General features: G+C 47.7%; 1 protein-coding gene and 1 long non-coding RNA gene across 5 annotated transcripts; one reads left to right on the top strand and one right to left on the bottom strand.

Moving 5' to 3' along the window:
• Window positions 1-177: 177 nt before the first annotated feature.
• Window positions 178-5,009, bottom strand: SCT (secretin). Of its 4 annotated transcripts, none has more exons than XM_040700792.2 (7): window positions 4,958-5,009; window positions 3,716-3,842; window positions 3,079-3,175; window positions 1,966-2,070; window positions 1,607-1,711; window positions 1,319-1,423; window positions 178-481 (listed from the first exon to the last, which is right to left on the bottom strand). In XM_040700792.2, exons 3-7 carry the CDS (start codon window positions 3,165-3,167, stop codon window positions 409-411), a joined length of 477 nt encoding a protein of 158 aa, XP_040556726.1. In that variant the 5' UTR covers window positions 3,168-3,175; window positions 3,716-3,842; window positions 4,958-5,009; the 3' UTR covers window positions 178-408. The 4 variants fall into 4 exon arrangements, with proteins under 4 accessions (XP_040556726.1, XP_040556727.1, XP_040556725.1 ...); XM_040700793.2 differs by having other exon boundaries at window positions 1,319-1,420; XM_040700791.2 differs by having other exon boundaries at window positions 3,716-3,774.
• Window positions 478-10,432, top strand: LOC121110886. The gene is made up of 3 exons (XR_005860182.1): window positions 478-1,940; window positions 2,299-2,430; window positions 6,769-10,432. It is a non-coding gene; the product is annotated as an uncharacterized LOC121110886 (long non-coding RNA).
• Window positions 10,433-10,974: the final 542 nt, after the last annotated feature.

The following is a 10,974-nucleotide window of genomic DNA, read 5'->3' as shown; positions in this document are numbered from 1 at the left end:
TTGGCCCAACACCAAGTGAAGGTACCACCCTCACTATGTTTCCCAAATTATAGCCAAAGCATAGCCAACGTATCTTCGTTGGCCTTTGGAAGTAGACAGTCAGATGCTAACGCAGTAGTAGAAGTGATGTGCTTTGCACAAGCTCCACCTGTTGACATCAGTTCACACCAACATGCATTTTAATCTTGATTATCTAAGAGGTTTTATTGTTGTTGGCTGTCTTTTTTATTTTCTTTTTTTTTTTTTTTAATTTGCTGATCTCAAGAGTTTTTCCAAAGCAAAATCCAATGACTTTCCTCTTTATTTTCAAGGTTGTTTACATGCAAAATCATCTCCTTGGTTGTTTCTGACGGAACGTTGGTTTTCCTTTCACCTTCAGTCAAAAACGTCTCTCTTCCTTCACATCTGTCACCAGCTGCAGAGGGGGCAGATGTACTGGCTGGTAACTGCAGCAGCTTCCTTGGCATCGTTGTCTGAGTGGCTGTGGGGAGGGTGAAAATGAAAAATACTTTGTTATTTCTAATGGGAAAGGACCACAGGAAAAGGGAAAAGAGCACCTGGCAGAATTCAGAGGTGATAATAAGGAGGAGATGTGTGATGGGGGGGCCTGGAATGCTGCTACCTGATGTCAAACACCTCACTAATGTTATTGACCTCACCACAGAATCACAGAACCCCAGAATGGTTTGGGATAGAGGGGACATTTATAGACAATCCAGTGCAACCCTTCCCATAGCAGGGACACCTTCCACCAGAGCAGTCTGTCCAAAGCCCCGTTCAGTTGTGGCACCCACAGCTTCTCTGGGCAGCCTGTGCCCTTACCGCCACATAGCAAAGTGTTTCATCCTTACATTCTATCTAAATCTACCTAAATCATCCTATCTAAATCACTAACGTGGGAAGAAACAATGTCCAGATGTTGGGGTAGAACATCCTGAGAGGTGTGCTTGAATCATTTCCTGACTCCTGAATGGATTGGTTCTTCTGATGAGCTGTGCCATCAGCTTAGCCCAGAACAACAACTCTACAATTAGAAAAGGATCTTAGCTCATTTCCCTGGGTTTTATTATTTTTCTTTACTGGCTTTTACATGGCACATCTTAGCTGTAAATCTCAATGTCAACATTACTTTAGATAAAGCACAACAGAGTGCCAGGCAGGCTCAGCAGGTAGAAATAGAGATTACCACGAATGCGGAGACGAAAATCAATTGAGATTGCACACATCTTCCTGCCACCTTGCAGTTTGACCAAAACATTTGCTTTCTTAGCTCTGCAAACCACCCCTGAGAGCACAGCTTTTGGCAGAGCACACCTACCTGCTGTTCAGAAAGCTCTGGTACAGCCACATATAGCAAAGGTCCTCACTGCTGTTTTCTTTCTCCTTCTCCCACACATCTGTTTTGACCAGGCTTGGATTGCTGCTTTAAATAAGGAATAGTAACAATAAAGAAGGGTAACCGCCACAGCTGTGAAGCAGCACTGCTCTCTGGAAGGCAGGTTGACCCACCAGGAAGCTGCCCTGTGGTCTGTTAGCCTGCTGACCGACTCTTTGGTATGTAGAAGACCACACTGCCTTCCCATTCCCAAGGAAGAAGAGCTCTCACCTGCGCTTGCGGCCCATGAGATTTTGGATAAACTTCTGCACCTGAGCGTTTCCTCTCATCTTGCTGTATTCACTGGTGAACAGTCCATCCGAGTGCCTCTGAGTTCTGCAGCAGGAAAAAGACAACAGAATGACTGCAACTCCCAGCCATGCAACTTATCTCAGCGCTCGGAAATTTCTCCACTGTTTGGGAGACCCGTATCCTTCCCCTTCTGCCTCCTCCCATCTTCTACATCCACTGGGTGAGGCCAGCACTGAGGCTGGCATTGGAATTGGAGGAAGCTCAGCCTTCTCATTCATTGCTGGGATCCCATCTCCTGCTCTCCCTGCACCAGGTGAGTGGATTCAGCTCCTCCCTACCTCTCCTTGAGGCCCACCAGGTGTTTCACCAGCTGCTGCACGTAAGCATTGTCATTCATCTTGCTGAGCTCACTGTGAAAAAGCCCATCAGCATGTCTCTCAGTCCTAGAGATGAGAAGGAGAGGATGAAAGACACGGTTTTAAAAGTGGAGAAGAAAGGGCACTTAAAATTGCTCTCTCAAGGAAAAGAGGGTCCCAGGCAAAGACGGGTAAGAATGCGTGCTGATTTGGCAAAGCTTTACCAAAATTAAAAATACATATCTTTAAGAATTTAAAAGAAATGTGTCTCCTAACCATCACACAGCAAAACCACCTGCTCTTGTTTCTTGCTAGTATCATCAGCTTATCAAAAGGATGTGGGGGTTTGATGGTGTCTGGTTAACACTTACTGGGAACAGAAGTGTGGGACAAGAGAGTGGAGGAGGAAGAAAAAGAATATCCAGACACACAAACCCCGAGGACAAGGTAGGTAATGGTAGTCATACCACATCCAGCATTCACTGGTGGCTGATTCACAAAGCACTGACAAACATGCTCAAAGCTTCAGTGATGTTCAGCCAAAGCCAGCGTGCTCCAAAGCAGGCTGAGCAGTGGGTGGGATAAAAGGTCTGGGATGCTGATGTTGGTCTGGACCAGCCCCTTGTCTGGGTGTGCATCTGTGGCAGTGATAGCATTATGGAAGTTAGGCCAGGCAGTGGTGGTGGCCATGGAAGGGCTGCAAGGGTCTTAGCTCTGCCCTCCAGCCTAAGACCTTCAGTTACTCTGGCCTTCACTGCTCTATTTAATCTATTTAAAAGAGTGAATTCCCCTTTTAGCAAGTACTTAGTGGGAAAACAGATTTGAGAGTGTCTTTTTTTATGTAGTTTGATCTGTTTGGGGTCATGATTTTAGTTTTCAGTGAAGTCTAATCAATGCTTCCACACTTAAGCAAGAAAAACAATGTTTGCAACATTTACATTCATTGAACTAAATCCATTTGGGGAAGAAAAACAGAACAACAACCAAGCAGCTGCAACTTCAGGAAGGGAGATAAAAGGTTGGCATTATGGCTGGTAGGCTCTTCCAACAGGAAGACAGGGAGAAATAGGAAGCAGAGGCACAAGAAATGCTTACCTCTCCTGGGATGGAAGAGATGCTGTGAAGTGCGACAGGACGATCATGGGAATAATTAGCCGACTCAGACCAGTCATCAAGGACACCATGTTGGCTCCTGAATTAAAGCACAAAGTTGTATGGTGGAACGAATGACCTGGATCTTTGGTGGGGATCACATGCCACAGAGAAGACACGGCTACATAAAGAACGTAACTGTGACTAAATTAGGCAGGAATTCCTGCCAGCAAAGACAGCGTTTCTTTAAAGTATGAAAGAGGAACCATTCAAGTCATTCACGTTGCCAGGAAGTCGTGGCTGTCACTCTATCATGACCAGTGGGCAATTTTGGAGCTTGGACCTGCGGGTGCCTTTCATAGTTGATGTTTGTGCTGGGGCTCAGTATAACACGTCTTGAATATGCAGGGAGAATGAGTCAACATCAGATAATTCATTGGTGGTACCACCATGTGGAATAAATCCCAACCTACTATAAGCGCCTTGAGAACCGATTCTGCAGGGAGAGGATTTCAAACACCTGTGAAAACCTCCCACACTGGCAGTTAGCGATATACCTCGAGGATGCCCAGGAGAAATCTATTTTTCTCCCCTTCTAAATTATCAGGCAAAAGAAATTGGCCTGTAACAAAGAACTCACCTACACGCAAGGGAAGGAAAAGCCCCACGCGCGTGCTGATATCCGTCTCTCCTCTAATCCTTCAAGAGGGAAAAGAGAAACAACACAGGTTTTCAGTAACCACAGCAGCCTGTATTTTGTTTTCTTACTGAAATAAGAAGAAAATTGCCTTTTATTCATCACAGACCATTGCATTTCCTTCCCTTTTACTTCCAACCTCTTCTCCTGGCTCCGTGCCTGCAGAGATGCCTATGTGCCTTTGTAAGAGGGTGCTCATGTTTCCCCAAGGGATACCCAGAAGCTATGTCTCTAATTTGAAATACTCTTCTTTCTCCTGCAAAGGAGCGGGCTTTGCTTTCTTGGCCGCACTCTGGGAAATTCTTTTTGCTCCTTGATAACCTAATATGAAAGCTCTTCCAATCTGGTTTTATTCCAGCCTGAAACTAGACAGCATGAAGAGCATTAAAAGACTGTTGATTTCCTGAACCACTTTCTTTCTACCCACACGCCTGGGGTACTTTTCAACTCTGGAGATGCTGCAGGATGAGATGGGGCAAGAGGAGGAAAGACAAAAGAGGGGGTTTATACAGACGTTTTCTTGTAGCAAGCCATGGCTCAACTGCTGAATGGGAGCTGCAGAGCAGAGAGCTCTTGCAGAAGAAGTTCATGGTTGGAGATCTGTGAGCTCCCTCCCGCACGCTTTTGATGCTTTTGGTTTTGTTTTTCCTACCTGATTTGGTTTCAAAGGGGATGATATTAAAAAATAATAATAATTTTTTTAAAAAAAGCAGAAAGGACGTTTCAAATATGACAGCAACAGCTGTTGGGGAATTTCTCCTTTGTGTCAGTAATAATCACTTTGTAGTGCAGTGTTGCCGAATTGTTTTGATCAGACAGACCCAGGGAGGAGGTGGATTTTCAGTCTCATGACTTCCATCATACGCTTCCAAGCTTTTATTGCCCTCCTCAGTGATGCTGGCTTTCAATAAGTGCAAACTCCTTCACTTGCAAGCACTTTTGGCTGAAAGTGCCCATCAACCCAGCCAACCTAAAACTAAGGACCACATATTTCTGGTCCAGCTGCTGTTTGGGCTCTGTTCTTTCCTCTTTGCTCCAGAGGAGCACAGTCCCATCTCTTATCAGCACGACTGCTCGGAAGATGGATGTCCTCATGGCAATGGCTCAGCAATCCACCACCCAAACCTGCAGAGCAGGGAGGATGCAGCCCACCCAGCCTGACCACGCCAGCACAGCACTACTTACCACACGGTGCTCGTTCTGTACTCTCAGCCAACTCACCATGCACCACTGGCCCACTTCTCTCCACAGCCCCCTATAAATCCGCAGCCCTTATCAAAAGCAATTATTTGGGTAAAGATATGGATATGAGCAATTGTGGTTAACAGCAAACAATGCATCCGGGCTGAAATGTCCTTTTAATTACTCTCGAAACCCATCAGGTCATTCACAACAGTTCAGTGGGCCGCATTTCTGCTGATGCTCCAGGTTGTGTGCATAATCACAGTAATTTGTTGGGCAAACATCCCCGTACCAATTGATTCATTATGATTGGCATCATTCTTTCTCCTCCTGGCTTTAATTACTTCTTGATAGGAGCTTCATCTTCTGCTCTTTCTTCCTTTTTTAATTCTGGCCTGGGTTTTGTTTGCAATTACCAGTGAGCATGATCTGGACAAAAAACAAGTCGTGTTTCCGAGGGCAAACGCCCTCCAATCAGTGGCACTGGTGGGGCTTTTGCAGGAGAAGACAATGTTTTTCAAGCTCTGCTTTCACAGGCACGACTGCTACAGGTCTGGCAAGAGCAGATTGTACCACAGTTTGAAAGGAGGGAGAATACTGATGCATGCATAGAAGCACCCTGGAAATACTCCCTGCCTTTACTGGGTTTTGGAGCTCTCAAACACTACTGCTACCAGTGACATAGAAATGGAGGGAAAAGATAAGACTACGACTTTTCTCTCTTTATTTATATTGTATGAAAATGCTTGGAAGTGGTATCAGTGGTGATGGGGTCAGCTGGAGCTCCTGGAGTCGCCAGGCGAGATAGGAAAAGAGCAAGGAGGAATAAAAGAGAGGAGACCGGAAGAAGAAGAACTGAAGGAACCCAATTTATCTGCTTAGCAACAAGGAATGGGGTTTGCCTTGTGGCAGTGGCAGAGAGTGAAAAGGTGATGGGGTAGAACGGAGTGTGGCCAGGCCTAGTGCTGCTCAGGCTGGGCACTGATTAACACAGCATGGAGAGACCCGTGATGAGCTGCATTAAGGAAATCCAATTGCCACGGGTGCAAGGGCTATTCACAGCAGCCATGCTGTCAGCTGCGGTCACCCTGGTGAGAGACAGAGAGGATAGCAAGCCTGCAATGTGACATGCATCAGCTTATAACTCTATTGCCCCTCAAAATGCATCCCCAAAAAGCTGTAAGAGCAGGCCAGGTAAATGCTGCTAGTGTGTTGTGTGGGTGTTGTAACTCCTGCCGTGGGCTGGGAAAGCCTGTCCAGCCTTTGGGGTGTCTGCTTATCCAGGGCAGCCCTTACAAGGTAGCATCCCTTGCCAGCTTGTCTACTGTCCATACCCGGGATGTGTTACAGCAGCAACTCAGGATCTCCTGGGATTGCTCTTTGTGGATACACCTTCCTTGGCCAAAACGCCCCTACAGCCTTTGTGCCGCTCTTTGAGATCAGTGGCCCTGAGATGGCTGAGTGCACAGGGACCCAAATGGGCTGAGAAAGTTGCCAGAGACCATCTCATCCATAACACAGGTCCAGCAATGCCATCCCAATCCTTGAAGAAGCTGTCAAAGGGAAGCCCACCTTTACGGAGCGCAGGCTGTGCCAGCATCCAGCAGTGCACCCATGGGTGACATGGGAGTTTATTGAGGTCAGATGGTACACGGAACTGCACGGCTAAATCCTTCCTACGTAAAAGTAAAATACCCTTTAATCAGCTTACAGGGTGTTCAGGAACTTCTACCTCCCCCATTCTTTCTTTTTTCTTAACACGTATGTGTGTGAGCCCATGAGTGTCATAAGGATTTTCTCTTTCATGCTTTCAGGTGAGCCCTTCCCGACACCCAGGGCCTGGCCACAACGCTGCTATCTACAGAGAGAGGATCGGAGGCGTTTTCTCCACCCTCAAATCTGAAAGAGAAAGGACCGTAATTGGAATAAGGGGATTGACTGGTGGATTTAGCCTCCCATACACTCCTTTCTTGCACAGGATGGTTTCAGGCGTGGTTTTAATCTTTGCCACCTGACCTGCAGTTTTGGCTGTGAAGGAGAGGAGAGGGATGTGGTGGGGGCAGCTGTCGGTGGTCTGGAGAAATGGAGAGAGAAGGACCATTAGTAATGCATAAAACAAAGGGGAAAGCCATGTTCCCGCTCTGTTTTGATGGCTTCCCTGTGCCTCTTGTGCATGCAAATGATCTACAGCAAACCCTAAAGGACTCCCCCTGCGTGCAGGGAGTATGCACCTTTCCGTGCCCAGTAGGATAAGTATCTGGGGTTCGTTCAAGTCCCAGCCTTGGAGAGGAAGAAGGAAGGAGAACCATTCCTTGAGGCTACACGTCCCTCCGGAGCAGCAGGTGATTTAGCAAGGAGCAAATAACTCCAAGAAAAGAAGATGCCAGGATTTAGGGGTCCTCAGCAGAGAGAAGCATCTCCCCCCATCCTACCGTCCTCTGGGGGTGTGAGGGATGTGCACGGCTCTGTCTGTCTATCCACCTGTATTGCACTCAGCTCCTAAGACGCCTTGGGGTTCCCTTGGATTGCTTGTGCCTTCCTGCTTTGTTCTGGGCAGCAGAGTCCAGCAAGGCAAGGCAGGGATGTGCTGTGCTTCAGTGTATCATATGGCATTCTTCTGGGTTGGCACCTGCTTAAAAACAAAGTTAAATATGGGGGATGAGAGGAAATCACTGGCATAAGATATCACACTCCTGAAAGTGTGCCCATTTGCTCTGAAGTCTGGAAGATGCTGGACATGCCAGTTATCTCTGAAATTGGCAGCGGTACCTGTGGGGAAGGACAGCAAAACCTTCGTGTTAGGAGATTTGGGCTTTGCTAGAGCAGACCTCAGCCTTTTGGATCAAAGCCGTATCTGCTTTGAGCCAAGCCCTTGGGTGAAACCTGCCACAAAATCCAGTTCTTTAGGAATAAAGTATTAGGTACTTGACACACGCTGGGAAAACAAAATCCTTAGAACATTTTGCTAAGAGCTGGGAGGAGGGGTGTGATGGTGATGGCACGTCTCACCTAGGATGCTGGCAAATGTACTGGTTTCCCATGGGATTGGGATGAGAGATGCTTTGGGAGCAAGCCAAGCCGTCCCTTATCCAACTGCCTGGGGGAGGACAACGTGCATTACTGCATGGACAGGGCTGCTCAGGCTGTCCTTGGGCTCTTAGCCTGGCATGGCTCTGCCCAACTGCCTTGTTCCCTAAGGCAGAGGAGCTCCAAGCACAGGCTCGTGGCAGCAGAGCTATGCGCTAATGCTCCCCATGTGCCTGGCTTTGCCACAGCTCTAATTGGCATCAGCATCTGTAATCTCAGCCTCCAGCTGTTTGCTGCGTCTGGGGAAGAGGAGAAAGCACTTTGGGGAATTAATTTTAATTATAAAGATAACATGCTCCGTGACCCAGCTGGCAGGCGGCCCTGCCCAGCTGTTCCAGGTGTGTGGTGCCAGCCATGAGCAAGGCAGCTCCCAACACCTGGACATCATTTTGGCTGCATCCCTCTCCGTGTCAGAGACCTGACAGGGTTTGTGAGGTGAGGAGGTTCCTTCCGAGGCTCTTGCTGTGCCTTTCCATACCTGTTTGATACCGTGCACGTCTCCCCCCCAGGAGCTTTTCCTTAATGAATAGTCCCAGTAAGCTCACTGATGTTTCAAGAGCAGGGGGGGCTCTCGAGGTACACTAATTTGATCTGTCCCATGACACAAGCCCTTGTATTTCAGGAGGTTACCCTTGCATGAGATCAATTATGTGGCTTAGTCTGAAGCCAGGCACCCACAAAAACATCTAGGTATGATTATAAGCTAAAAGAGACAGTAAATCTGCCTGTTTTCTCTGTAGCTTCTTTCCCACGGCTCATCACCATTAAAAATGCATGAGATTCTACATCTTACATGGATTTACATCCCTGCAGCTTCTTGGAGGGGGGACTTGGAGAGCCTGGAAGCCCGGAGAGCCCTGCTGCCTTCTTCCCTCCCTGGCAAAGATTAACCCCAAAGGCAGGACGCTGCCTCTGTCTCTTTTCTTGGAAGTGCATTACAGGCAGATTGTGAGGCAGGGCGGCTTTGCTGGGGATAGTGCTTTCATAGAGAATCACTCTGCTAAAAATGTCAAATAAAAGGAACAGGATTGGCCGTAAAAGCTCTTTATTTTCCTCCCTTTGTTCTGAACCCGAAGGCAGCCTCAGTGATGTGTTGCCCAGCTATCAGGGTGCTATTCAACAGCTGACTTCAGGCACATCTGTGCTGAAATTTTGGCAGGTAATTTTGTTCTCCTTTTCTATGTCAAAATTCAGCTCCTCAGGCATGAACAACCACAGTGATCAAAGTTCTGAGTGCCTTGGGACACCGAGAGGTGTCTCACATGCAACCTCCCTGGTCCATTGAACTCATTAACAAACCAGACTCTCCATAACCTGAGCCTGGGGAGACTTTGGGGTTCTCCTTCTGCCTCCTTGGCTGCCTGTTGGGGTTGAGCTCGGAGCTGGCTGCTGGGCAGTGATGGTGGCATTGCACTCTCTAGCAAAGTCCTTGCATGCCACGGGCTGTGGTTGCACAGAAGGAAAGGAAGAGGTCCTGGAAAATACTGAGCACGAGAACCTCGCTGCAGACTAGATGTGAACTTGTACAGAGGGTCTCTCTATTCCTGGTGCAGGGAAAGGGAAAGAGCAGATGGTTCTCTGATGGACTGGTCTTATGTGAAGCTGGGGTGGTCCTGCTGGCAGAAAGTGCTGCTGTTCACCCCTCGTGTCCTTCACAGCGCCTGCTTGGTACAGAATAAAGTATTCTTTATGTCAAGAGAAGCAGCTGCAGGTGATTTCACAACCTCTCCAACCCTTGGACTGAGCCCAAAGGATGTGCCTGGTGAACAAGGACACTCTGCAGGCTGCATACCCAGGCAAAAAAAAAAGCATTGTTCAAAACCACCGATCGCATCAGAAACTCTTCAAAGGTGCTCTTAAATATTCACCATCCGTCACTCAAACATCCCAACCCTGGCAGGGATGCCTGATAATGCTTCTTGCTTTCTGCGAGGGTGACACACGGCTCTGCCATTTGCCATACTTTTTATTTTTGCAGTGACATGAGACGACTTCTTTGGATGCGTTGACATGTTACTCCATCTCTTCTGCTACGAGCACAGTTCCTCTTATCCAAGCAATGGACTGTGCCTATTGCTCCGATCTACTAGCAGGGAAGAGAAAGCTTTCTGGGGACACCCACAGCAAAGCCACCAAAACATTCTGGCCCACGATTGCTTACATGGAGCTGGGGATGTGGTTTACAACCGCTGTATTTGCTAAGGGCACGCTACAGACAGCACACACAGAGGAACCATTGGACTTAGAAGCAGTGGGCAAGCATTGCTGTAACCTGGGAGTTTGCAGTGGAAGAGCTGCCCTCATTTTTTTTCACACAGAGGGTGGTGACGCACTGAACAGGTTGCCCAAGGAGGCTGTGGATGCCCCATCCCTGGAGGCATTCAAGGCCAGGCTGGATGTGGCTCTGGGCAGCCTGGGCTGCTGGTTGGCAACCCTGCACATAACAGGGGGGTTGAAACTGATGATCATTGTGGTCCTTTTCAACCCAGGCCATTCTATGATTCTATGATACTAATTAGTGCTTTGCACAGCTTCTCTCTTTTGGAAGTCAAAAGCTTTATTTCACATTAGATTAATCTACTCCAGGATTAAACTGGTCTAGGATTAAAGCACTGCTAGTCTGGCAAAAGGACTTCCACACTGAGAGTTTAGAGCCGTTCTGTGATAACCCACAGGGAAAATCAAGATAATTAATACAAATTGAGTGTTAAAGTAGGTTGGATAAATGGCATTAATCCCTGCGGGAAGGCAGAAGGCCTGCAGTTACAACTCAATCCTGATCCCTGTGCTGCTCAGGGTGGTTAAACAGAAATAAATTAAGGGCACTCCGTCCACAGTTTCATTAATGCACCTGAAGGCCTCCCTTGGCTAGTTTGAGCTGTTTGCTTGGAGTAGAAGGGCTCTGCTACAAGTGATATTGCCAAACCAGCTCT

The sequence above is a fragment of the Gallus gallus genome, chromosome 5 (assembly GCF_016699485.2).
Source record: "Gallus gallus isolate bGalGal1 chromosome 5, bGalGal1.mat.broiler.GRCg7b, whole genome shotgun sequence".
Classification (NCBI taxonomy): Eukaryota; Metazoa; Chordata; class Aves; order Galliformes; family Phasianidae; genus Gallus; species Gallus gallus.
Note: the sequence above shows the minus strand (reverse complement) of the source record. Positions and strands in the feature narration are given on the sequence as shown.

Coding starts and splice junctions, on each gene's coding strand:
- SCT (XM_040700792.2), bottom strand. CDS start 3,167: ATGGTGTCCTTGATGACTGGTCTGAGTCGGCTAATTATTCCCATGATC. Junction 2,071..3,078: donor TCTCTTCCATCCCAGGAGAG/GTAAGCATTTCT, acceptor TCTCATCTCTAG/GACTGAGAGACATGCTGATG. Junction 1,424..1,606: donor CTCATGGGCCGCAAGCGCAG/GTGAGAGCTCTT, acceptor CCTTATTTAAAG/CAGCAATCCAAGCCTGGTCA.